The sequence below is a fragment of the Bombus affinis genome, chromosome 1 (genome assembly GCF_024516045.1).
Source record: "Bombus affinis isolate iyBomAffi1 chromosome 1, iyBomAffi1.2, whole genome shotgun sequence".
Classification (NCBI taxonomy): Eukaryota; Metazoa; Arthropoda; class Insecta; order Hymenoptera; family Apidae; genus Bombus; species Bombus affinis.
Genome location: NC_066344.1, coordinates 20264160 through 20290997, shown reverse-complemented (window position 1 = coordinate 20290997; position 26838 = coordinate 20264160). Strand labels below are relative to the sequence as shown.

General features: G+C 39.9%; 1 protein-coding gene and 1 long non-coding RNA gene across 11 annotated transcripts in view; one reads left to right on the top strand and one right to left on the bottom strand.

The window, feature by feature from the left end:
• The window catches only part of LOC126918066 (uncharacterized), a 60737-nt gene extending 41496 nt beyond the window's left edge, over nt 1-19241 (top strand). The window contains exons 2-3 of one of the 3 annotated variants that reach the window (XR_007711201.1): nt 13582-15331; nt 18638-19241. This is a non-coding gene — a long non-coding RNA (uncharacterized LOC126918066). Of the gene's footprint in view, nt 1-13581; nt 15332-18146 lie in introns of all 3 variants that reach the window. The other 2 variants (XR_007711195.1, XR_007711196.1) reach the window with 2 other exon arrangements.
• The window catches only part of LOC126917605 (aminopeptidase N-like), a 73332-nt gene that overhangs the window by 29858 nt on the left and 16636 nt on the right, over nt 1-26838 (bottom strand). Inside the window, exons 10-12 of one of the 8 annotated variants that reach the window (XR_007711012.1) lie at nt 24746-24864; nt 11520-11707; nt 11342-11420 (exon numbers count right to left, since the gene is read on the bottom strand). The exons of 2 other annotated variants lie outside the window; for them this stretch is intronic. Coding sequence is in view for 4 of the 6 variants with exons in the window: in XM_050724663.1 (XP_050580620.1) it covers nt 23405-23632; nt 24381-24459; nt 24559-24864 (613 nt within the window). In the remaining 2 variants the exon portion in view is untranslated. Of the gene's footprint in view, nt 1-11341; nt 11421-11518; nt 11826-23279; nt 23633-24380; nt 24460-24558; nt 24865-26838 lie in introns of those variants that run through there. 5 more of the 8 variants (XM_050724663.1, XR_007711013.1, XM_050724673.1 and 2 more) reach the window with 5 other exon arrangements.

The following is a 26838-nucleotide window of genomic DNA, read 5'->3' as shown; positions in this document are numbered from 1 at the left end:
AATAACATTCATCATCTTCTATTTATTCCTGATAACTCTACAATTTTTATAGACATATTAGTCTCAATTTTACACGTTTCATTTCACGAACAATTTCTTAGATTTTATGTTTGAAAAGTACGCTTAAAAATTAATATTGCATTAATATTTGTAATTTTCTAGATTTCTTAAAGTTTCAAAAAGTAAACCGGTCTTCTTAAAATAGAAAGACAGTCTACAGATAAAAATGCAATGACAAAGATAACATATTTTTATATCATACTATAATTGAGAACATTATAATAATTATCGTCAAATCACTTAAATTAAAATGTATTAAATATTTCATTATCAAAGCAGAGGTTCGTTATCGTACATTGCTTCGGTACGAATAATCTAATAAAATGACATTTTAAAGTACTGAATAATGAGGAAGGAGTAGGACGGAAATAAAGAAAAATAATTCGTACAAGTTTGATTCCTACAATAGATCATGTAGAGTAAATAATAAAATAAATATGTTTATTTGAATTAACTACCAAGTTTCAACATCTTAAAATTCAACATTGGACTTTGCCCAAAATAATCAAACTTGTCGTAGATAGAAACGTAAACAAAAGGTAAATAATGAGATATAAAGCAGGTAAATAAAGATAATTCGAAAACAAAAGTGATGGATATTATACAAGTAAGTAAGTATTGGCATCGACATTATTTTATGCCATATCTGATGCAAAAATATGAATAAAATAGTTTAAGGATTAAGGGAACTTTAAACATTTTTTCCCGAGAGAACGGATCATTTGCAACCAATGGTTTCTTTGAGACTTTTGCTCCAATGATGAGTACTGTACGATAATAACAGAAAAAATCGATCTCGAAATCATGCTCAAGGTCAATTTTGCGGTTCACTTTTTAAACAGATTTTCACCGAACTGCAGGTGTAGAATCACTTCCTAAAGCCATGCATAATTTTTTGACACCCTGTATTTATGTACTAGACCACCAACAACAAATCAAATAGTCTGTTACGTCGCGCGAAAAGGTCCGCGTCGTTATGATTTCGCTATCACGTTGTGATGATTCTTATCATCAAAACAACTCAGATATTCAAGGCGATCAGGTTATGTTGTTCATCCTGTATATATGCAGAAGCTGTCTTAATTCAAATTAATAACGTTTATTGTTTACAAGTACTTTATAATTTGTTGTGTATTTATGCTTCAACATTATAAAATGAGTGTAATGTAGATCAGACAGAATTTTTTCGACTTGTAGTAAGAACACACAATATACGGGCGTAAAAAGATTTAATTGGTGATTCTTGAAATTAAAATAAGATGAAAGTCAATAACGAAAAAGTTTCTTCGACTTTGTTTTCTAATTATTGACAATTGAAAATTGGCCGAAATGTCGGTGGGAACGAGCAAAGTTCTTTACACGAACGCAAATATTGTGGATCAGCTTAAGCATCGGAGTGGACACGAATGCTCAAATCGAACGACCCATGGGCAGCAATTTACCTTGTACAAGTCGTAAAGAAGAAGATTATGACATTTGAAGACGAAAACCTTCCTGTGTTTTGTAAGAAAAATCGAACATTAAGCATTATACCAGCCTACTTATTAAAATTCATAACAGTAGATCGAAAATCGTCTCAACGAATTTTCGAGTAGGGAGGATTAATGTTTTCTCTAATCCTTTCCTACATAAATAATTAATAAATAAAGGCACCTATTAACAATCTTTATACAAAATTCACGCATCGCGATCTATCATAGCAAAATTATAACAAAAATAGCAATCGTTTTATATTATAATAAATGCTCAATACTGTTTTTTGCAAATAGAGTAGATAATAAGCACGATACATATAATATGCATTGGACATACTGCACACAGTACACATCCAAATCACTCGCGTTGAAACCAAATAAAAAAGATTAAAAAGATAATAAAGAATACAAAAATAAAGGAAACAAAAAGGTTCAAAGAACTAAAAATGGAAAGGCGAAAAAAAATGTACAACAGAATAAATTACACCTATGCAAAATCTAGAATTAACTCCAATTTTCAATTTGGAGTAACGAAAGAAGATTAGCGCAAAAGCATTTAACAAATGTAATACATAAATTGGGTCACCATATAAAATAACACAATGTCCTTTACCATTTATTGAGATACATTAATACTTTGTTAACATAAATAAAAATTTCATTCGAAACTATATTGATTAACTGTAATGCTTCTGTCATTTGATATCTTGGAATATATTTCACAACCAAGTGTACTAGGAATTTAAAAAACGATACCGATAATTGGCAGGAATTTGGGACCCAAGTACTGCAATTATGGAGAGGTAGAGACGATTTTATTCTTCGAAAGTGTGATCTTAGACATGCCAAACGTAGAAAAGGACAACACGAGTGAAAGAGAAGAAAGGACTGAGAGTCGAAGCGTTTCGTAAATATTAAAGGTTCGCGAGGTACTTTTCTGCATAACTCGAAGTGAACTCGGCGCGAAGGGGGCTCGTGATGTCATGCTTATGATCGGTTTCAGGGCCCCTTCCGCCATGAACACAGTACGGCGGTACGAATCCGGCATTAACCAGCGCCCTCTCGCAGGAGGGTGCGGGGCGAATATGAAGGTTTCCTCAACGGAAAGAAAAGTACTTTTTTGGTACTTTTACAAAGTACCATTAAGGTACTATGAGGTACTATTTTATATAAACAATTAGGACGACTTGTTATTATTGCATTACAATTACTTACCCATTTTAAAGGTACTACAATATTAAAGACAATTTATGAAAATCAAATTGAAAATTCTAACTTTTTTTTACGTGGAGGAAATCCGCACGGTCACCAGGCCACTTCTGGGAGGGGGGGGGGTTAGTGGTGTGGTAGTGCCGGACTCCAACCGACTAAAATCTCCACGATGACTGACACGGCTGCGATCGAAAGAGGCCCGGGAACCGGTGCAAACGACACACCGGGCCCCTCCCGCGCACAAAAATGCATCGTCTCTGGAGCCGCCGTACAAAGCAGTCTGGTTCCCCTACCGGACTGCCTGGCGATTCTAAGGCGATGATTTATCAGCACATAACTTTGACCCCCACCGGGGGGAGCGGCGGCCCTGAAGCGCCTTGTCCAAGCGTGCCCGCGGCGTTTGACGCGCCCCCACCGGTCGATCCTCTCGGGGTGGGAGCTCCGCACCCTCACTCTTTCCGCTGCCTCCTTCCGAAGCATAACCTGCTCACAGAAGGAGGTCACGGCCCTCCTCCCTCTCACGCTCGCCAACAGTGCCGCGAGAATCGCCTGTGGCGAGAGATCCCACCCGATTTCCGCGACCAGATCGCGGCGCAGCCGCGCCCACGCCGGACAGAACTCTAACGTGTGCTGCGCCGAATCCACGCTCGCATCGCAGTGGTGGCAACGGGCGGTCGCTTCCTTCCTGATTCGGTGCAAGTATTCGCCAAAGCATCTGTGCCCGGTGAGCACCTGCGTCACCCTGTAAGTCAGAGGGGCCCGGGCCCATCCAACCAAACATCCCAGTTTGGAAGGACGGCCTCGAGAACCCTTAGCCGCGGCGCGCCCGCCCATGTGTCGAGGCTGACACGCCATCTGTCGAGCAGGGCCCGTCGAGCCCGACCCTCAACGTCGTCGCCCGCAGTCCCGTCCCCGTCCGACAGACCCCGCGTGTGGAGGTAAATTTCGAGACACCTCAGTGCCCAGTTCGAGCGGGGGGAACCCTGCGAGCACCGCCGCTGCTGCAGCCAAAATGCTGTGAAAGCCCCTCACTACCCTGATGGCCACCGTCCTGTGCAACCTCCTGACCTTTAGGAGATTGCGGCGGCTGGCCATCAAGTCCTCTGTCCAGATCGGAGCTCCATAGAGGAGCCTCGATCGCACCACGCCGGCGTACAGCCAGCGCACTCCGATGCCGTGCCTACCCAGCCGAGGCAGCAAACGTACTAAGGCGTTCACCGTCGCCTCGGCAGACGGTGCCTGACGTTCGAAGTTAGCGCCGAAGGTCCAGTGGCTGTTGAGGGTCTGGCTCAGATACTTCATGCTGCTTCCGACCCCAATCTCAGTCCCTTCCAACCTCAGGGGATAACCCGCTGGAGGCGTCCCGTGATCGGCCCTACGGCAAAACCACATTGCCTCGGACTTCTCAGGGGACACCGTCAGCCCCAATCCCTTGATTGCGGTGACCACGCAGGCCATCGCCCGCTCCGCCAGACGGACAGTTCTGCCCCACGCCGTGCCTCAGACCAGCACCAACGTGTCTTCGGCGTAGCACGCCAGTAACGAGTTCGGAGGCATCGGTGCCCGAAGCGCCTCCGCCCAGCCCTGCACGTCGCGCCCCCTTCCGTTGGTCCTACGGGAGCTCCACGCCGTAGAGTGAGCGTTGGAGTCCCCGAGGACCAGTGACGGACAGGCGCCCAGGCGTCTCACACAAGCCGCGAGCCCGTCCAGGAAGGAGGCGTACTCCGTCCGGCTGATGTTGGGCGACACCACGGCTAGGTCGCCCCATTTCGCGGCCACGTAGCCCCGTCCTCGCTCGATCACCGAGCTGGCTTTCTGTTCTTTCGCCTAACTCTCCCTCTTCCTCCCCCTGTGACGGTCGTGAATCCTTTTTCCGGGGACCGGCAGCCATGCGGATTCCGAATCCCCTGCGGATGTGTCCCCCCGCCGCGTACGGCGTCCCGTATCGCCGTTGCGACCGTTGGCGGCGAAGGCGGTAAAGGCGGGACCCTCTGCGGTCCCTGTGGTCCTCCGGTAAGGCCGCATGCCGAGCGCCCCCGCAACGGCCGGAGAGGGAGAACACAACGGAGTTTCGTCGTCTGCGGATCCAACCCCCCGCCGCCACCGCGCCGCAGCCGCGACCCAAGCCCGTGAGGCTCCCTTGTCTTCCTCGCCAGACGCAAGAACGCGACCGGGGGTCTGGCGGCCCACCCCCGGACGGCCACACTTGCTCGATGACGACGCAGCGCTGCCCGCTTTACAACCCGCGGCTGCGCCGGTACTGGGGTATTCATCCCCTCCACCGTAAACGATTTTTTATTTTGTCCTGTTATTCATATTCATTTTTTTTTTCCTTCCATATCGCCGAAGTCGTCATCTAGAGTCCCCGTCCTGGTGCCACTCACTCTTTCGCACCCTACTCCGGTCAAGGCCGGAGCAGGGTGACGGGGAACCTCACAAGAAAGTGAGGTGAGTGGTCTTGGCAGGTACGGGCCCACCAACTTCTCCGAAGTTCTCCTCACCGAATCGGCCATTAGCGGGTGCCCAAGGCACTGATCCGCCACCGCCCGGCTATAGGAGAACATCAGATTCATAAGGGTTTCCCAGGGCGTGGTCCTACGCCATGAGAGCCCGCACCCGCCTCGTGCTCCCCATGTATCAATTCTACCTACAAATAGGTAGGTTCAGAAAAATTATGAGTAATATAACAAATAATAGTTTGTTCCTAATACTTCATGACAGCAAAATTTAGAGATTTGACACTCAGAATTTTTCATTTTTGTCCACTGACCAACACAGTATGCATTGGTGAGATTTTTTGAATTAAAATGACATCAAATATAATACTTTTATAAAATTGAATAATGTGACTCTTCGAAATCATATTTAAAAATTTACTATTGGAAATAGTATTGATATATATACTTTTATATAAAATTTACTATAAAATTTCATAAAAATTTGTGTTTGGTATCATTTTAATCAGGAAAATGTCATTGATATGTTAATGAAATTTATATTACCTACGCATTTAAAATAAATTGTGACATTTGTGTTGGATTACCGATGCGAAGGCCAAAATAACCATATTTCGAGTGTCCAGAATCTAAACAATGTTTAAGGCCTGTCATGTTTGCCCTGAGGGAGGATAGAGGGGGCCCTGGAGTTCCACCGGGTGCCTCTCTACTTCCAGGGCGTAGTTCGGATATATCTCCGGGACCGGAGTAATATCTACACTAACCGGGGCGGAGAAGTGGTTAGCAAGGTCCCGCAGGCGTCTGTATTAGGCCCACTTCTCTGGGACCTCGCGTATGACGGGGTGCTACAGACACTGATGCCTCCGGACTCGGCACTGACGTGCTACCCAGAATGCGTGCTACCCATGCGTGGCTTCCATCAAAGGATTGGGGCTGGAGCTCTCTCTTGAGAAAATCAATTACGGGGCTTCTCCAATTGAATACCGCCTGATTCTAGGCTGGGGTTTTTAACTGAAAAGAAACAATGGATATTTATAATCTGGTTAATCCAGATGTAAGACGGCATATTGTACCGGTAATGAAAGTATTATTTACTTAACAGAATTACCTTATCTAGTTAATACTGCCTGTCGATTTTCCAGATAAGATTATCAAAAATAATTTCTCGTTTATATATGTCGCGCAGAACAATCCAAATATCCACTGAAATCTTTTCCACTTTTCAGTAACTTACGACTTAAGTATAACATTACTAATTTCTAAGACATCTATTATTTCATTTAAATCGATACGTATAAATATCTCTGAGATTATTCATGATACTGAAAAATGTTTCAAAAAAAAAAAGCTAAATTAGGGACGCATAATTTGATGGCAATAGTCTATTGTGGGTAGAAACATAGAGGACATATGAAGGTCACCTTTACTGTTTTGAATGAAATTATATATTTTTTAATACATTAATCCTTCCGTTTTGACATTCCCTATGAAAAGTTATCAACTTATCTATGTCGGAAAATTAATAATTTAGCAGATATGATAACTTGTATTTTATAAAATGTAGTCTACGAAGGATAAAGGAACGCAAGTGTAGAAATAGTGCCTTAGATTTTTCATTGTCTTTCTCTTCTGAAGACAAGAAGAATTAGTTCACTTTTTGTGATTTACTTCTATCTATAATAGTATTAACTTCATGAATATAAACTAGATGATTTATTACTATTTTACGCAAAATGGCTCTAATTTACTTTATGCTCTATCGTATTCTTACATTGTGTGAATACATAAATTCTATTATATCTATAGGGAATGTATCATAATATATAGGACCGACTTCAGGAGTGAAGAAAAGGTATAATGAAAAAGGTTCATATGAACATGTGTTCTATCTGACCGTGTTTTAAACTTATAGTCACTATGAACAAAAAATATTTGAAACTTTTTGTACAAAAGTGCGTTTCTAGAGCAGATATTTTAAAAAATGTACCAAAAAAGCGATAATTACTGATATATTGAATTTCCACGTATTTAGCATGAACTTTTCAGGCGGCGCAACACGAAATATTTATTTTCTAGAATATTTGACAGCGATTTACCCAAGAAAGTTCCGTTAAATCAGGTCAAATTCATCCCAATAGCTCGAGTGAGTAGACTATATTATTTATGGCCACTGTATATTGTTGCACTAAAAAGTCTTTCAATTTCTTCTGTAGGATGTTGGACTTGCTGCACCATTTTCTCATAAGATGTAGTAGGATGGAATTTAGCTGTCGCCGATGCTATATTTTTAAAAACATATCTGCAAATGTCTCCGTAATCAGAGACAGTTACAGTTCTCCTTTTTATTCTTTTTAAGTTAACAATGAAATTAAAAAAAACTCTAATAAGATTAGTTATTGGGAGTTTAAACACCTTTGCTTGTACTTTCGTTATTACTTGCTGACGCTTGTTTGTAAACACGTTTTATCTCTCCGAGGGTTCGACGGAGAGTCCTTCAATTCCCATATTCTATTAAAGATATATTATACACATATCTTTTGTTATAGGTACTTTTTAATTATAACAAATTTAATCAATTTCACTTGCAGAACGAAAAAGATGTATATACTAAGGGATTACCCGTCAAAGGTAAGTATCACTTTCACCCCACGCTTTATCCATTTCTCCCGCAAATTATAATTATAAATTATTAAAACATATCAATTTTTTTATTCTCTTTTTATAATTCTCTTTTTTTAATTTATTTCTAAGTTAAGTTATTCTCATTTAAATATCTTACTGTAATTATTATCATACAGGTTAGGGCGGAAATCGTAGCACAACGAGGCAAGGGGTGATTCTACGTAAAAAGCTAAGAAAAAATTTTGGCATAACGCTTTTTCATCCGAGGCTCCATTTTTAAGAAAATCGAGTTTGAAAATTTGACAAGTATATCTAAATTTCCCGAATTAAAGAAGAATGAATAGTCGATAGGAATTTAAACTGCATGTGAAAATAAGTGAAAAATGTAGAATAAAATTTTCTCATTTGATGCTTTGTTTCTTCAAGAAAGATAAATTTGAAATTATGTCATGCGTGTGTATCAGATCAGTTCGTAATTAAACAAATTCAAAGTTTACTTTCTTGAAAATGAGACTTTAAATGGAAAAATATTCTTTAATATTTTAAACTGATTTTTACATGTATGATAATCTCGTATTAATTAGTTCAGTTGAAGTATACTTGACAAATTTTCAAACTCGATTGTCTCTGGAACGAAGCGTCATATGAAAAATTTGTATTTTATATGTTTCTTATTTTTTCATACAGATCCATCCCGTGCCCGGTTATTTTTATGATTTCCGATCCACTCTGTATAAAAGATCGTTACATTAGCAATTATACCATAATCATTGTTGCGAGATATCTCGGGAATCACATAGAAAGGACGTAGTACACGGACAAGTTGAAGAGTTAAAAAGTTGGAATCAGCTAGGGTTAACAAGCCTGATGAAGTCAGAAGGTTAAAATTATACATGTATATTGTTTTATTTCGAGCGAAAATATAAGATTATAAAAGTCACTCAATTCTTTATTTATTTTTAAGTCTCTTTATCATATATCTATATTTATACATTTACAATATTATTTATAATATTATAAAATATTAAGTTATTAAACACTAACTGGTGTTTCAAGTAAATGACATAATACCTATATACACACATGATTGCACCAATGCATGAAACATTTACTATATAAATTATGCATCTTAATTATGTAACATATTTCTAAACAGCTTCATGCGATTAAAATTACTATTTATTTTTCATGTTCTAATGATATTCTTTTTCTTTGTTAATATTATTGTAAATAGATTAAATTGTACGAATTAAATAAGTAAATCCAGAACGACATTATGATTTCACTCTTTATTATACATTTTTTAACATAGTATAAAAATATATTTAGACCAAACATCATTCCCTACAATCATTATTACACATTAAATTATAAAAATATTCCAAATCTTCACGGATTGTATATTATACTTCTCTATCGAATCATTGATTCCATGATCGTGTTAATGCATTCTATACATATGATCATTCTCGATTTGTTCTAATACTTGGTTGTATTTTTATGCGCCTCGGTTTCTCGGTGAACCAATTAAATACATTCTAACTACAGTTCAACTGAATACGTTTTTAGTAGAATCTAAAATAAATATTGAGAATATAATGAGAAGCGTTTCAAACGTCAGCGACCTGGAGGAGTTGAAATAGTCCCTGTGAGTGTACAACCAGTTCTCAATGGTTTCTTGATGGACGTTAAGCCATACCAAATTTCTGGTTGCCTTCAATAAGGTAGTCTGAATAATGTTTGGTTCAAATCTCTCCTTCGCCAAAAATGTAATTAACTGTCAAGAAAAAAATTATTGCATACTATTAATTATTAATAACTGGAGAAACTTACTCAAAATGATGATAGATATATTTACTAGTATGAAGTTTAAGTTACTACTATATAATGGAGAACCACAAGGAAGGAATATAATCAGCAATTATTAATCTCAATAACCAGTTATTGAATATATAAAAAATGTTGAATGCTTTAATTTTGAATATCCTTGATTATAATCATTTATAATATTTCATAAATCTATTACCTATTTTGAGGACCTTTATATCTTTTGATACATAAACTCCTCATATCTTTTGCATGTGCTTTTACATTATAATTATGAAACTTTCTAATACTACGACAATTGTGAACAGCACGTTTAAACATTTGTTCGTATAAGTTTTCTTCGGATTCATTCTGTATCTCTTTTCACTGTTGGCTATTGTACTAACGATTCTTTGTAAGAACATAAGAACCAAAGTATACGTCAAATATATTGATTAGCCATGATGTCCTTTTCAATTCTACTCTTGTCATATAAAAATCATTGAAAACATTTATAAGTTAAATCAGACCAAGTGTAAAACCGGCCAATCGCGGGGAGACGCAATCGCGAGGAAGCACGTCAACGGGAGTCGTAAATTCCCGTTACGATTATAATGATCGACGCCGCGAGTAGATCGATCCCCTGATTTCTGTTAAGACAATAGGGGTGGTTGAATTAATATAACTCCGTGATTTGCAGTGTTATGATTATATTTTTCTCCAACAACTTCGTTTAATCACACACAATAGTAACGTCGCTGAGTATGAAGATTGCCTGGATCTTGCTCAGATTCTGACTGCCAATCTGATAGAGGAAGGCTCTCGTGTCGTAGTAGATGTGGCGATTGATCAGATCCGACTTTGACTGAATCGAATCAACAGAATCAACCGAATGACCGAATGAGGAGACGTCGACTGTTTGACTCCGACTGTGTGACTTGAGTGGCTTGAATTGACTCGTACTGACTCGAACTACTGACTCGTACTGAATCGAACGACTGACTCGTACTGACTCGAAAGACTGACTCGTACTGACTTCCTTGTGTGTCTACCTGTGGGACTTATGGTGGACGTCTCGGGATGAGAGAGGTTTTGAACGAAGTAAGCTGATTCGTTGTTCGTACTTTCCGTTATGAACATGAGGACACAGATCCCCGTTACCATTGGCTAAGACGTTAACGGTTGAAGTTGGGATATGGAATCCATCCTACCGGCATGACTCGTGGGAAAACCCAGACATTTCTAGTCTCTAAATGCCTGGTTTTCCCTATCATATAATTAACAGTTTTCCCGTCATAACTACCAGCTTACTCCGTAATTTTTAAGAACGTTCAATAAACCTAAGGACCTTTTTAAGTACCAGCTATAAACCGAAAATACATGGAGGATTCAAGGTTTCTGCAAGCTAATGAGAATCGGTTTATGGTGGGCCTTAGTTTTATTGAGGGTTCTCTAACGACGTTTGAGTCTTGACGGTCAGACATTAAAGTACGTCGCGCGGACCTTTTCACGCGACGTAACACCAAGGAAATGCATGAGTGCATGAAGAACGACAATAAGAGCATATTTTCATAAGGAAAAAGAAAAATTACATTAGAGACTTTGTTAAAATTCACTCTGTGATAAATATCAACCAATGCATTTTATTAAAGTAAAAAGAATTAAAGTAAAGTTTTAAAGTTAATATATTTTAAGTAAACGTTATCGTACCTGCGTAAATTGATCCTTATTTGTAATAGCGCTTGCAATTATGTCAGCACTCGATATGATGATGTCTTCGGCTTCGTTCCTGAAATTGAAAAGTTTTATAGATTATACCGAATCAATCACACCTCTATATTATTTGATCGGATTCTCGACGATGAAAACAATTCCAATTGTTAATTACAATTTTTTTATCTTCTCAACTTCGCTGGTGAGCACTTCCAGAGCAATGCTGACACCCTTTGCGTTCTGAGACACTACATGTAGAACTGCATTATCAAATGTCACAATTGCGTTTTCCTGAATGGACATGTGCAAGTATTCCTTCAGAAGATCTACTGACTGGGAACAAGCCAAGAGAGAAAATAAACTCTTTTTTTCGACTTCGTCCTTCTTTTTCAGGAATTCGGTCAGAGTGTAGTTCCACGCTTCTTTATTTGCAGATCTTATTCCGTCGCAGAGAATATTGTCTTTCAAGTCAATGTCGAATCTGTAAATAAAGTAATTACTTTTTTGTTAAAAAAATTCATCTTGCACTATACATATTGACTATCTCAATATCGGCAATATCATTTAATTCTGCTTCGATCCACCATGTTTTGTGACTCATCGTCTTGCTTTCGTTTCAATCAAAAAAATAGGTTCCTAGTGATTCAAAGAAACTTTTAGCATGCAATTAAAAACAGGAATAACGCATACTAATCAACGATTATTTCTCTCAATCATAAGAAATATTCTAGTGATGGGAAATGATATAGAAAACAGATACAGTCAGGAATTTATATTATATACATATTATATATGTAGTATCGTGGACAAAAAGCCTAAGATATCGGCCGAACCGTAAACAAAGTCGTGAGAGCCGCGGCATCGTCGGGTACATCAATGTGTCGTCGGTCCTTTCAAGTGGATAGTTTCGTGGAAAGGGCCTGCGTGACCCTGGCCACGGGTGTTTCGGCACACGTGTTCGTTAGGACGGGAAAAGACAAAGAGACGCTAAAGGCAGTGTTAGCTGAGAAGCCGGAGAGAACGGATGCAAAAGGCGTGCAGTGTGAGTTGAGAAGCGAGAACGAGCGAGTGTAGAAGCAGGAGAGTGTGAATCAGGAAGTCGAAAGCCGAGTATGAGAGTAAGACGTACGACAGTGTAACGTAAATCACGTCAGAGACTAGGACACACACACACCGCGGACAGGATTGTATCACGGTCGGCATACTTCGAATCCGATGGACTGACAATGGAGATAAAGATGTTGCGGCTTTGGCGACAATGTATATCGCCGAAGTGCCTAATGAGTCATCGATATCCCAACGGCCCTTCCATCGAATGCTCTAGAAGCGTGGCAACGGTCCCGTACGCCTACAGGCTAGTTGGAATATTGAGGGGTGATAAACAAAGAAGAAGCAGATCCCCCGAAAGTCAAATTGTAAGAGTTTCAGTCTTGAACAGTCACGCCTAGAGCTCAGAAGTGTATTATTAAGTGTATAAACGACAAAAAAATAAAGTTTCTTTTTTTTTTAATTTCTTTTTTTTATTTTACGCGACATTTTGGCGATCCGTGTCAGGATCCATCAACTTCAAGAAAACGAAATTACGTATTTCGGGCTACGGTTAACCTTGATGATTGAGGATCAGTGGACCACTGCAACAGAGCAGACACTTTTGACGTTTCGACAAAGGAACACCGCAACGGAACCTTCCCTACGGGGTAAACGATCAAGGTGAGCAAGCCCTGGATTCTTTTGCCAAATACAGAACGAGAAGCACAGCACAATTAGTATAATAATGGTAACGCCACGAGAAGATAAAACTGAAACTGTTAGCGCCGCTTCAACTAATAGCGGAATATACCCAACAGTTAAGGCTTTGTTTGATGCAATGCAGAAGCAGAATGAGAGACTTTTTTATTTATTAGAATATTTACAATCAATTCTCGTTGAGAATTTTCAGTAACTTAATTTGGCGTGATACAATGACATGACTTATAATAGTTTTATATTGTTGGTTCTAGTAGAATCTAAGGATTTAATCTAGAGGGTATTTTCTTTTCAGTCTGCGGATCTGGTCCGTCGTGTCCAGTAGTTGGGTGACTAATGGGTTGTGGTGGTTGTTGACTCTTGTGTTATATCTGCTCCTGGACTTGTGTATTTCATCTTTGACTGTAGGTATCTTGAGGTCTCGGTGGATTGTTTCGTTGGTAACATACCAGGGTGCATTTAATAGGGATCTTAGCGTTTTCGATTGGAAGCGTTGGAGTATTTCAATGTTGGAGTTACTTGCTGTTCCCCATAGTTGGATTCCGTAGGTCCAGACAGGTTTTATTACGGCCTTGTAGAGGGTTATTTTGTTCTGTATGTTTAGTTTGGAGCGTCGGCCCGTGAGCCAATAGAATTTTCTTAGTTTTTCCTTTAGTTGCTTTGTTTTTCCCGAGATATGTTTTTTCCAAGTTAGCCTCCTGTCCAGGGTCATGCCCAGGTATCTTACGGAGTCCTTGCTTGGGATTATTGTGTTGTTAATGGTGACCTGGGGGCAGGTTTGTTTTCGGAGCGTGAAGGTTACATGGGAGGATTTTTTTTCGTTTATTTTAAAACCCCATTTTTGGAACCACTTCTCCATGGAGTCGAGACTTCGCTGGAGAGTGGATGAGGCAATTGCCGGGTCTGCGTGGGTAGCTAATAGTGCTGTGTCGTCGGCAAATGTTGCTATTGTTACCTCGTTTGATATGGGTAAGTCGGCAGTGTAGATGGAGAATAGTAGGGGTCCGAGGACACTACCTTGCGGTATGCCGGATTCTATTTGGAATGTTGCGGAAGTGGCGCCTAGACATTTAACTATGAATTGTCTGTTGGTAAGGTAGGATTTTAAGATGGAGTAGTACGGGTGGGGTAAGATTTTTTTAAGCTTGTAGAGTAGCCCTTCATGCCATACTTTATCGAATGCTTGTTGGATGTCTAGGAATACGGCTGAGCAGTATTTTTTCTTTTCAAGGGTCTGGCTGATCATGTGGGTTATGCGGTGGATTTGCTCTACTGTTGAGTGTTGTTTTCGGAAGCCGAATTGGTGATCTGGGAGAGTTTTCAATTCTTCTAGGAGTGGAAGGAGACGATTCGTGAGCATCCTCTCGAATAGTTTAGAAAGGGTAGGTAAGAGACTGATTGGGCGATAGGAGCTGGCTTCATATATTGGTTTACCTGGTTTGGGGATGAGAGTGATTAGTGAGATTTTCCACGCCTTAGGAAAGTGTTCAAGGCGGAGGATGGCGTTAAAGATTGATGCGATGAGTGCGATCCCTTTTATGGGGAGTTCCTTGATTGCTTTATTTCCTATTAGGTCGTGACCTGCTGCTTTCTTGGGGTTTAGGCGACTGATTGCTTCTATGATCTCTGCAGAAGTGAAGGGTTGGATAGGAGGGGACATTTGGAAGGGAGTGTGCAGGTATTCGGTGACGTCTGCTGCAGCTATGGAGGAATGGGGTTGGAATACTTCAGTCAAGTGTTTAGCAAATAGGTTGGCTTTTTCTATAGGGCTACGCGCCCATCCACCCTGCGGGCGGCGGATTGGAGGTATTATTTGTGGGGGGCGCGTGAGTTTCCTGGAGGCTTTCCATAGTGAGTAGTTTGAGTCGGCTGTGGGGGACAGGCTGGCGAGATATTTGTGAAAACGGTCGTTATTGTAGTTCTTTATGGTTTTGGATAGTTTTCTAGTTGCGTTGTTTAGTTTGCGTTTGTCCTCCGGTGTTCTGTGGGTCTGCCATATCCTTCTTAGTCTACGTTTTTCTGCTATTTTTTTTAATATGTACTGGGGATATTCGTGATTGCTGATGGACGTTTTTGCCGGTGTGGAGACGCGGATAGCGTTTATTATGCTCGCATTTAGGTATTCCGTGGCTGCTTCGATTTCGTCATTGGTTTTTAGTGAGGTTGAGGCTGAAGTTGTGCGGGTAAAGACTTCTCTAAAGAGCTGCCAGTTGGTGTGTTGGTTATGAATGGAGCCATTAGGTGTATTCTCGATAATAGTTGAACTGACTGCTACTATCACGGGGGAATGATCAGAGGAGAGATCGGCCGAGGAATTGATTTGGACGTGTCTTGGCGAGATATTTTTGGTTATGAAGAAATCAAGGAGATCGGGTATTTTGTTTGTGTCGGTGGGCCAGTGTGTGGGTTCGTATGTGGTAAGGTAGTTGAGGTTGTTGGTTATTATGCTGTTGAGGAGGTTTTTGCCTCTTACTGTAACCAGTCTGCTACCCCATTGGGTGTGTTTAGCGTTATAGTCTCCTCCGGCTATGTATCTGTTGCCCAGGGTGTCCAGGAAGTGGTCGAAGTCTTCTTTGGCGATGGAGTGTCTGGGAGGGCAGTATACAGCTGAGGTGGTGATTGTACCATGATAGTCTTCTATTGCTACGTTTGTTGCTTGGAGGTAGTCTTTCTGGAATGGTGGAAGTTCGTAGTGCTTGATGTTTGCTTTGATTATGATTCCGGTGCCGCCGTGGGCCTTTCCGCTGGGGTGTTGGGTATGGTAGAACTTGTATCCGTTTATGTTCAGGTAGTTTTTGTCGGTGAAGTGGGTTTCAGATATGAGCATTATGTCGATTAGCTGGTGTTTTAGGAAGAGTTCTAGCTCAAGTTTGCGTTGCGCTAGACCATTGGCGTTCCACAGAGCTATGCGTCTTGGCTTTATTTTGTGTCTGGGCGTATTAATTTTTCCATTATGTGTGTTAATAGCGATAGCAAATTGTTTATTTGTTCTGATTGTTTCTCTATTAGCTTTTCCAGTCTAGAGACGTTGTCTGTGTTAGGTGAGGTGGGGGCACTATTTTGGGGAGGATCCCTGTGGCTATTTGGTGTATTTTGAGTGCCTTGTACCGCTTGGGCATAGGAGTTTGAGGGAGTGGTGAGTTTGATAGGGCTGGGTGTTTGATTGGTTGGGGGGATTGGGATTACGGTGGATTTCGGCGTGCTGGGTGTTTGGTAATTTTCCTCTTTTGTTCTGAGTTTGGGGTATTTGCTTGAGTACAGGGTTTTGTAGGCTGAGCAGCCTTTGTAGTTGGCAGGATGATCACCTTGACAGTGGATGCACTTCGCTGGGGTTTCCGGTGATTTCCTGCATTGGTCGGTGGGGTGAGTACCTGCACATTTGACGCAGCGGAAGGTGTGGTTGCAGTATTTCTGTGTGTGCCCATATCTTTGGCACCTTTTGCATTGGACTATCTCCTTTTTGGTTTGCGGTGGTTCGAATTTAACGATGGCGTTCATTAGGCGACTGATACTGTAGATTTCCTTGTTGTTTGGTTTCTGTTTTAAATCAATGAAAAATAGGGATAGCGGGTCTTTTGTAACTCTGTGCCTTATATTGCTGACATTGGTGACTTCGTGGCCGAGTTTCGATAGTTCTATTTTTAGTTCGTCGATGTCTGCGGAGTGGTGGATGTTTCGTAGCACCACCCGAAAAGGTCTTTCTTCTTTGAGTTGGTAGGTGTGGAAGTTGGCGTTCAGGGCCCTGAGTGTTTTGGTGAGCTTCCTGTAAGCTTCTGGATTTGTCGGCAGGATTTTTACTTGATTGTTGGCTATCTTCAGGTTATAGTCCTCCTTGGAGATATCTCTCTCTAAGGACTTGGTCATTGTCTGGATGTCGATGACATCATTAACAAATATTGGTGGGGGAGGAGGGCTTCTCTGTGCTTGTTGGTTTGGTGGCGGGCCTGCGATTTCCATGGCGTCGTTTGTGGATTCAAGTATTGTGAACCTATTGTGGGTGTTGAAGTGTGTTGTTTGCTGTTGGTTTGAGTTTGTATTTGGTGGTTCAATTTTACGTTTTTTCGCTTTATTGGCATCGTTGGCGCGTGGAGATCTGCTGCACTTCTGCCACGGGGGGAGTAGTGCGGGGTAGTTGTAAGTTTGCGTGGGCGAGCCTGGTGGTGAAAGCTGTGCCATCATCGAGCTAGCTATTTCAATATAAATAACTAGTCGTGAGGCTATGAGTCAAGGTTCGGATAGGGGTTAGCTGCGTAGGCTTTTCTTCTCTCTGGCGGATAGGAAACACTTGGAAGGATAGGAGCACGTTATGTTCACGTTCGACGGTTGGGTGACACGTGTTGCTTTCGAACTTCACTGGGCACTAGAGACACGTCTGTACGCTTCGGCACTCAACAGCGAACTGCGGGGATTTTAAGATGGAGTAGTATGGATGGGGTAGAATCTTTTTGATCTTGTAGAGTAGCCCTTCATGCCATACTTTGTCGAATGCCTGTTGGATGTCTAAGAATACCGCTGAACAATATTTTTTCTTTTCAAGGGTTTGGCTGATCATGTGGGTTATGCGGTGGATTTTCTCTACTGTTGAGTGTTGTTTTCGGAAGCCGAATTGGTGATCTGGGAGAGTTTTCAATTCTTCTAGGAGTGGAAGGAGACGATTCGTGAGCATCCTCTCGAATAGTTTAGAAAGGGTAGGTAAGAGACTGATTGGGCGATAGGAGCTGGCTTCATATATTGGTTTACCTGGTTTGGGGATGAGAGTGATTAGTGAGATTTTCCACGCCTTAGGAAAGTGTTCAAGGCGGAGGATGGCGTTAAAGATTGATGCGATGAGTGCGATCCCTTTTATGGGGAGTTCCTTGATTGCTTTATTTCCTATTAGGTCGTGACCTGCTGCTTTCTTGGGGTTTAGGCGACTGATTGCTACTTTAATCTCTGCAGAAGTGAAGGGCTTAATAGGAGGAGACATTTGGAAGGGAGTGTGTAGGTATTCGGTAACGTCTGCAGCAGTTACGGAGGAATGGGGTTTGAATACTTCAGACAAGTGTTTGGCGAATAGGTTGGCTTTTTCTATAGGGCTACGCGCCCATCCGCCTTGCGGGCGGCGGATTGGAGGTATTATTTGTGGGGGGCGCGTGAGTTTCCTGGAGGCCTTCCATAGAGAGTAGTTGGAGTCGGCTGTGGGGGACAAGCTGGCGAGATATTTGTGAAAACAGTCATTATTGTAGTTTTTTATGGTTTTGGATAGTTTTCTAGTTGCGTTGTTTAGTTTGCGTTTGTCCTCCGGTGTTCTATGGGTCTGCCATACTCTTCTTAGTCTACGTTTTTCTGCTATTTTTTTTAATATGTACTGGGGATATTCGTGTTTGCTGATGGACGTTATTGCCGGTGTGGAGAAGCGGATGGCATTTATTATGCTCGTGTTTAGGTATTCCGTGGCTGCTTCGATTTCTTCATTGATTTTTAGTGAAGTTGAGGCTGAAGTTGTGTGTGTGAAGATTTCTCTAAAGAGCTGCCAGTTGGTGTGTTGGTTATGAATGGAGCCATTAGGTGTATTCTCGATGATAGTTGAACTGATTGTTACTATCACGGGGGAATGGTCAGAGGAGAGATCAGCCGAGGAATTGATTTGGACGTGTCTTGACGAGATATTTTTAGTTATGAGGAAGTCAAGGAGATCGGGTATTTTGTTTGTGTCGGTGGGCCAGTGTGTGGGTTCGTATGTGGTAAGGTAGTTGAGGTTGTTGATTATTATGCTGTTGAGGAGGTTTTTGCCTCTTACTGTGACCAGTCTGCTACCCCATTAGGTGTGTTTAGCGTTGTAGTCTCCTCCGGCTATGAATTTGTTGCCCAAGGTGTCCAGGAAGTAGTCGAAGTCTTCTTTGGCGATGGAGTGTCTGGGAGGGCAGTATACAGCTGAAGTGGTGATTGTACCATGACAGTCTTCTATTGCTACGTTTGTTGCTTGGAGGTAGTCTTTCTGGAATGGTTGAAGTTCGTAGTGCTTGATGTTTGACTTGATTATGATTCCGGTGCCGCCGTGAGCCTTTCCGCTGGGGTGTTGGGTGTGGTAGAAGTTGTAGCCGTGTATTTTGAGGTAGTTTTTGTCGGTGAAGTGGGTTTCGGATATGAGCATCACATCGATTTGCTGTTGTTTTAAGAATAGTTCTAGTTCGGCTTTGTGCTGAGCTAGACCGTTGGCGTTCCACAGAGCTATTCGCATTGGTTTTATTTTGCTTCTGTGCTTATGAATTTGTCCATGAAGCGTGTGAGTAGTGACAGCAAGTTGTTAATTTGCTCAGTTTGCTTCTCGATAAGTTTTTCGAGTCTGGTAAAGTTGTCAGTGCTTTGTGGGGTGGGAATTCTATTTTCTGTGTGTACACTGTGTGTTTTCGAGTTGTACACGTTTCCTTGCGTTGCCTGCGCATAGGATACTGTTGGTGTGGTGAGTTTTTGGGGTTTAGGTTCATGTATGTATGTATGTATGTATCCTTGGGTCTCAGTTTTGGATACTTTATATTATGTAGCGATTTGTAGGCTGAGCATCCTTTGTAGTTCGCAGGATGCTCTCCTTGACAGTGGATACACTTGGCGAGGGTTTCCGGGGATTTAGTGCATTGGTCAGTGGGGTGATTACCTGCACATTTTACGCACCGGAAGTTATGATTGCAGTATTTCTGCGTGTGGCCGTACCTTTGGCACCTTTTGCATTGTACTATCTCTTTCTTTACAAGAGGTGGTTCGAACTTAACTATGGAGTTCATCAGCCAGTTGACGTTGTAGATTTCTTTGTTATTTTCTTTTTTTGTGACTCTATGTCTAATGTTGCTGACGTTGGTTACCTCTTGGCCAAGAGTTTGAAGTTCGAACTTTAGTTCGTCTAGATCGACTGAGTGGTGGATATTGCGTAGCACCAGACGAAAAGGTCTTTCTTGCTTGAGCTGATATGTGTGGAATTTTGCATTCAAAGTTTTTAGCAACTTAGTTAACTTTCTATAGGCGTCTGGGTGGGTCGGCAGAACTTTCACGTGGTTGTTGTTAATTTTTAACTTGCAGTCCTCTTTGCTGATATCTTTTTCAATGATCCTTATCATTGACTGTATGTCGATTACGTCGACAATGAATATTGGCGGGGGTGGGGGAATTCTTTGGGCGTGGTGATTATTTACCGTTTCGGTTGCATTCATGGAGTCTTCCGGAGTCTCCAGTATTGAGAATCTATTGAAGATGGTCACCTGGCTGGCTGGTGGTTTAGCTTGACTCTTATTCACATTTGTCTTGATTGGTTCCAGCTTGCGTTTTTTCGAGTGATGGTCGTTTATCAGGAGTGATGTGTTGCCCCTTTGCCACGGGGGAGGAAGAACGGCGGTGTTATAATTTAGCTCCGGAGAGCCTGTTTGGAATGTTAGAGCCATCATCAAGCTAGTTAATTCAGTATGAAAGAACTAGTCGAGAGGCTGTTAACGCTTAGCTAGGTTTGTTGGATTCGCTTTCGACAGATGGGCGTCACGTGGAGTTTTGTGAACTTCACAGGGCACTGGACACATGTCTGCACGTTTCGGCACACAGCAGCAACTGGATGGTCACGTACTGTTTTGTGAACTTTGCAGGGCACTGGACACACGTCTGCACGCTTCGGCACTCACCAGCAAGCTGACCAGCAAACTGACGTGCAATATCTTAACTTGTATTTTATAAAATTTAGTCTTCGAAGGGTAAAGGAAAGCAAGTGTAGAAATAGTACCTTAGGTTTATCATTGTCTTTCTCTTCTGAAAACAAGAAGAATTCGTTCAATTTTTGTGATTTACTTCTATCTATAATAGTATTAACTTCATAAAGTTAAACTAGATGATTTATAACTATTTTACGCAAAATGGCGCTAATTTACTTTATGCTCCATCGTATTCTTACATTGTGTGAATACATATATTCTATTATCTCTATAGGGAATGTATCATAATATATGAGACCGACTTCAGGAGCGAAGAAAAGGCATAATGAAAAAGGTGCATATGAGCATGGTTCTATCTGACCTTGTTTTAACCTTATAGTCACTATGAACCAAAATTATATGAAACTTACGTACAAAAGTGCGTTTCTAGAGCAGATATTGTAAAAAATGTACCAAAAAAGTGATAATTACTGATATACTGAATTTCCACGAATTTAGCATGCACTTTTCAGGCGGCGCAACACGAAATATTTATTTTCTAGAATATTTGACAGCGATTTACCAAAGAAAGTTCTGTTAAATCAGGTCAAATTCATCCCAATAGCTCGAGTGAGTAGACTATATTATTTATGGCCACTGTATATTGTTGCACTAGAAGGTCTTTCAATTTCTTCTGTAGGATGTTGGACTTGCTGCACCATTTTCTCATAAGATGTAGTAGGATGGAATTTTGCTGTCGCCGATGCTATATTTTTAAAAACATATCTGCAAATGTCTCCGTAATCAGAGACAGTTGCAGTTCTCCTTTTTATTCTTTTTAAGTTAACGATGAAATTAAAAAGCTCTAATAAGATTAGTTATTGGGAGTTTAAACACCTTTGCTTGTACTTTCGTTATTACTTGCTGACGCTTGTTTGTAAACACGTTTTATCTCTCCGAGGATTCGACGGAGAGTCCTTCAATTCCCATATTCTATTAAAGATATATTATACACATATCTTTTGTTATAGGTACTTTTTAATTATAACAAATTTAATCAATTTCACTTGCAGAACGAAAAAGATGTATATACTAAGGGATTACCCGTCAAAGGTAAGTATCACTTTCACCCCACGCTTTATCCATTTCTCCCGCAAATTATAATTATAAATTATTAAAACATATCAATTTTTTTATTCTCTTTTTATAATTCTCTTTTCTTAATTTATTTCTAAGTTAAGTTATTCTAATTTAAATATTTTGCTGTAATTATTATCATACAGGTTAGGGCGGAAATCGTAGCACAACGGGGCAAGAGGTGATTCTACGTAAAAAACTAAGAAAAAATTTTGGCATAACGCTTTTTCATCCGAGGCTCCGTTTTTAAGAAAATCGAGTTTGAAAATTTGACAAGTATATCTAAATTTGGAATAATTTCCGAATTAAAGAAGAATAAATAGTCGATAGGAGTTTAAACTGCATGTGAAAATAAGTAAAAAATGTAGAATAAAATTTTCTCGTTTGATGCTTTGTTTCTTCAAGAAAGATAAATTTGAAAATATGTCATGCGTGTGTGTCAGATCAGTTCGTAATTAAACAAATTCAAAGTTTATATTCTTGAAAATGAGATTTTAAACGGAAAAATATTCTTTAATATTTTAAACTGATTTTTACATGTATGATAATCTCGTATTAATTAGTTCAGTTGAAGTATTCTTGACAAATTTTCAAACTCAATTGTCTCTGGAAGCGTCATATGAAAAATTTGTATTCTATATGTTTAACTTACTTTTTCATACAGATCCATCCCGTGCCCGGTTATTTTTATGATTTCCGATCCACTCTGTATAAGAGATCGTTACATTAGCAATTATACCATAATCATTGTTGCGAGATATCTCGGGAATCACATAGAAAAGACGTAGTACACGGACAAGTTGAAGAGTTAAAAAGTTGGAACCAGTTAGGGTTAACAAGGCTGATGAAGTCAGAAGGTTAAAATTATACATGTATATTGTCTTATTTCGAGTGAAAATATAAAGTTATAAAAGTCACTCAATATTTTATTTATTTCTAAGTCTCTTTATCATATATCTATATTTATACAGTTACAATATTATTTATAATGTTATAAAATATTAAGTTATTAAACACTAACTGGTGTTTTAAGTAAATGACATAATACCTATATACACACCTGATTGCACCAATGCATGAAACATTTACTATATAAATTATGCATCTTAATTGATATGTAACATATTTCTAAACAGCTTCATACGATTAAAATTACTATTTATTTTTCATGTTATAATGATACTCTTTTTCTTTGTTAACATTAATCAAAATAGATTAAATTGTAAGAATTAAATAAGTAAATCCAGAACGACATTAAGATTTCACTCTTTATTATACATTTTTTAACATAGTATAAAAATATATTTGGACCAAATAGCTTTCCCTACAATCATTATTACACATTAAATTATAAAAATATTCGAAATCTTCAGGATTGTATATCATATCTCTCTATCGAATCATTGATTCCATGATCGTTTTAATGCATTCTATACATATGATCATTCTCGATTTGTTCTAATACTTGGTTGTATTTTTATGCGCCCCGGTTGCTCGGTGAACCAATTAAATACATTCTAACTACAGTTCAATTGAATAGGTTTGTAGTAGAATCTAAAATAAATATTGAGAATATAATGAGAAGCGTTTCAAACGTCAGCGAACTGGAGGAGTTGGAATAGTCCCTGTGAGTGTACAACCAGTTCTCAACGGTTTTTTGATGGAGGTTAAGCCATTCAAAATTTCTGATTGCCTTCAATAAGATAGGCTGAATAATGACTGGTTTCCATCTCTCCTTCACCAAAAACATAACTAACTGTCAAGAAAAAAATGATTGCGTACTATTAATTATTAATAATTGGAGAAACTTACTCAAAATGATGATAGATATATTTACTAGTATGAAGATTAAGTTACTACTAAATAATGGAAAACCACAAGGAAGGAATATAATCAGCAATTATAAATCTCAATAACCAGTTATTGAATATATAAAAAATGTTGAATGTTATAATTTTGAATATATCCTTGATTATAATCATTTATAACATTTCATATATGTATTACCTATTTTGAGGACCTTTACATCTTTTGATATATCAACTCATCAAATCTTTTGCATGTGCTTTTACATTATAATTATGAAACTTTCTAATACTACGACAATTGTGAATAGCACGTTTAAACATTTGTTCGTACAAGTTTTCTTCGGATTCATTCTGTATCTCTTTTCATTGTTGACTATTGTACTAACGATTCTTTGTAGGAACATAAGAACCAAAGTATACATCAAATATATTGATTAGCCATGATGTTCTTTTCAATTCCACTCTTGTCATATAAAAATGATTGAAAACATTTATAAGTTATATCAGATAAAGGAAACGCATGAGCGCATGAAGAAAGACAATAAGAGCATATTTCCATAAAGAAAAAGAAAAATTACATTAGAGGCTTTATTAAAATTCATTTTGTGATAAAGATCGACCAATGCATTTAATTAAAATAAATAGAATTAAAATAAAGTTTTAAAGTTAATATATTTTAATCAGACGTTATCGTACCTGCGTTAATTGATCCTTATCTGTAATTGCGCTTGCAATTATGTCAGCACTAGATTTGATGATGTCTTCGGCTTCGTTCCTGAAATCAAGAAATTCTGTAGGTTATACCGAATCAATCACACCTCTATATTATTTGATCGGATTCTCAAGGATGAAAACAATTCCAATTGTTAATTACAATTTTTTTATCTTCTCAACTTCGCTGATGAGCACTTCCAGAGCAATGCTGACACCCTTTGCGGTCTGAGACACTACATTTAAAACTGCTTTATCAAATGTCACAATTGCGTTTTCCTGAATGGACATGTGCAAGTATTTCTTCAGAAGATCTACTGACTGGGAACATGCCAAGAGAGAAAATAAACTCTTTTTTTCGACTTCGTCCTTCGTTTTCAGGAATTCGGTCAGAGTGTAGTTCCACGCTTCTTTATTTGCAGATCTTATTCCGTCGCAGAGAATACCGTCTTTCAGGTCAACGTCGAATCTGTAAATAAAGTAATTACTTTTTTGTTTAAAAAATTCATCTTGCACTATACATATTGACTATCTCAATATCGGCAATATCATTTAATTCTGCTTCGATCCACCATTTTTTGTGACTCAACGTCTTGCTTTCGTTTCAATCGAAAAAATGGGTTTCTAGTGTTTCAAAGAAACTTTTAGCATGCAATTGAAAACAGGAATAACGCATACTAATTAACGATTATTTCTCTCAATTACAAGAAGTATTCTAGCAATGGGAAATGATATAGAAAACGGAATTCAGTCAGGAATTTATATTATATATGTCGGAGATGGAGAGACACCGGAGCCTTCCCATTGAAACCGGGGAAAAACCCCTAATATTGTAATTTGGATTCAACCATAGCCGTAGTTAAGCAATCACCGTCCTTCAGCCAGATTGTAATTGTCTGAAATCTATGAGAATGTGTTTGGGTTCGAGGAGACAACCAGTCACCGAACGTAGCCGCGGTCAAGGGACGAACGTTTTGTCTAACACAGTTATGGAGAAAGTCTATAGCTCTCCATAAAAAGAAATAGTTGTAACGGCACTCGACAGTAAGCATACTAACGGTTTCTGACTCGTGGCCCATCATACGCAGATCCTATTCTTTGGGTAGGTCGATTGCTGGTTGTCGAGACATATTCGCAAAATATTTTCAGCCAGCCTGATGACCTGTCATAAACCTTAAGCCTTTATTAACGAAAATAGGCAAACAGTCTTTTCCGCGAATGACACTTCCGAAGACTGACCAATTGATAATAACGGCAATTTCCCTCATTCTTCGAACGAAGACTTGTTTCCACGAATATAAAAGACCTGGTGCCGCCAGAGAGTATGGCAGTTTTTCCTAAACAGCGTCACCGTGAGGGTTTCGAGTACGATCTCATCGACTGAGGTATCATTTCGACAGAGTGCTTACTCCACGTGCTAACTGAGAGTATCACCTAGACCACCGACGAGTAAAGAGTAAAAAAGTCCCGTTGACCGCGGATTCGTTATCGGACCTAAGACTATTGTCATTAGCATCGCGAGTGCCTAACCGCGCAGTTATTTGTCAAATCTCTCATCTCCATACTTATGCCAATAAACTCTGGATCGTACCTTAACAATGGCTAATACTGATGAAGATTCATTACACGCCCACGCCTCCAATCCTACCGATAACCCGACATATATATAAGTGTGTCGGAGATGGAAGAACACGGGAACCTCTCCTTGGATTCTCGGGAATACCGTAATGTCGTAATTTAGATTAAATAAATGTCACTCCGATTGTTCGAGATTTATGATAGTGAGCTTGGGCCCGAGGCGACAACCAGTCGCCGAACGTAGCCGCGGTCAAGGGATGAACGTTTTGCCTAACAAAGGCATGGAGTAATTCTATAACTCTCCTTAAAAGAAATAGTCGTAGCGGCACGCGACAGTCGACATTCCAACGGTTTCTATCCTGTGGCTCGCCACACGCAGACTTTATCCTTCGGGTAAGATGATTGCCAGATGTCGACCCATCTTCAGAGTATATGTTTAGCTGGCCGAGGACCCGTTACGAATATTAAGTTTCAATTATACAAAGTCTTTCAAATAGACAAATAGTCTGTGCCCCAACTGCGGGAAGATAAGAGAAATCTATCATTCCACGAACGCTTCCCACTGGCAGCTTTTCCCAAGGACAGCTAACGTCCTTCTCTAACCACCAACATGGAAATTGACCAATTAACAGTAACGTCAATTTCCCTCACCCTTCGAACGAAGACTTTCCTCTACGAATCCGATGATCTCGTGCCCTTAGGCACACCCATCATAGTTTTCTTCGACAGCGTCACCGTGACGGAGAGACACTCTACGGTACGATCTCGACGACGATTCAAGTAACTCTCGGATACGTAGTGATTGCTTCTTGCATTAACATCGAGTACAACTTAGACGCTACGAGTTCGCCATTCCGTCAACCTC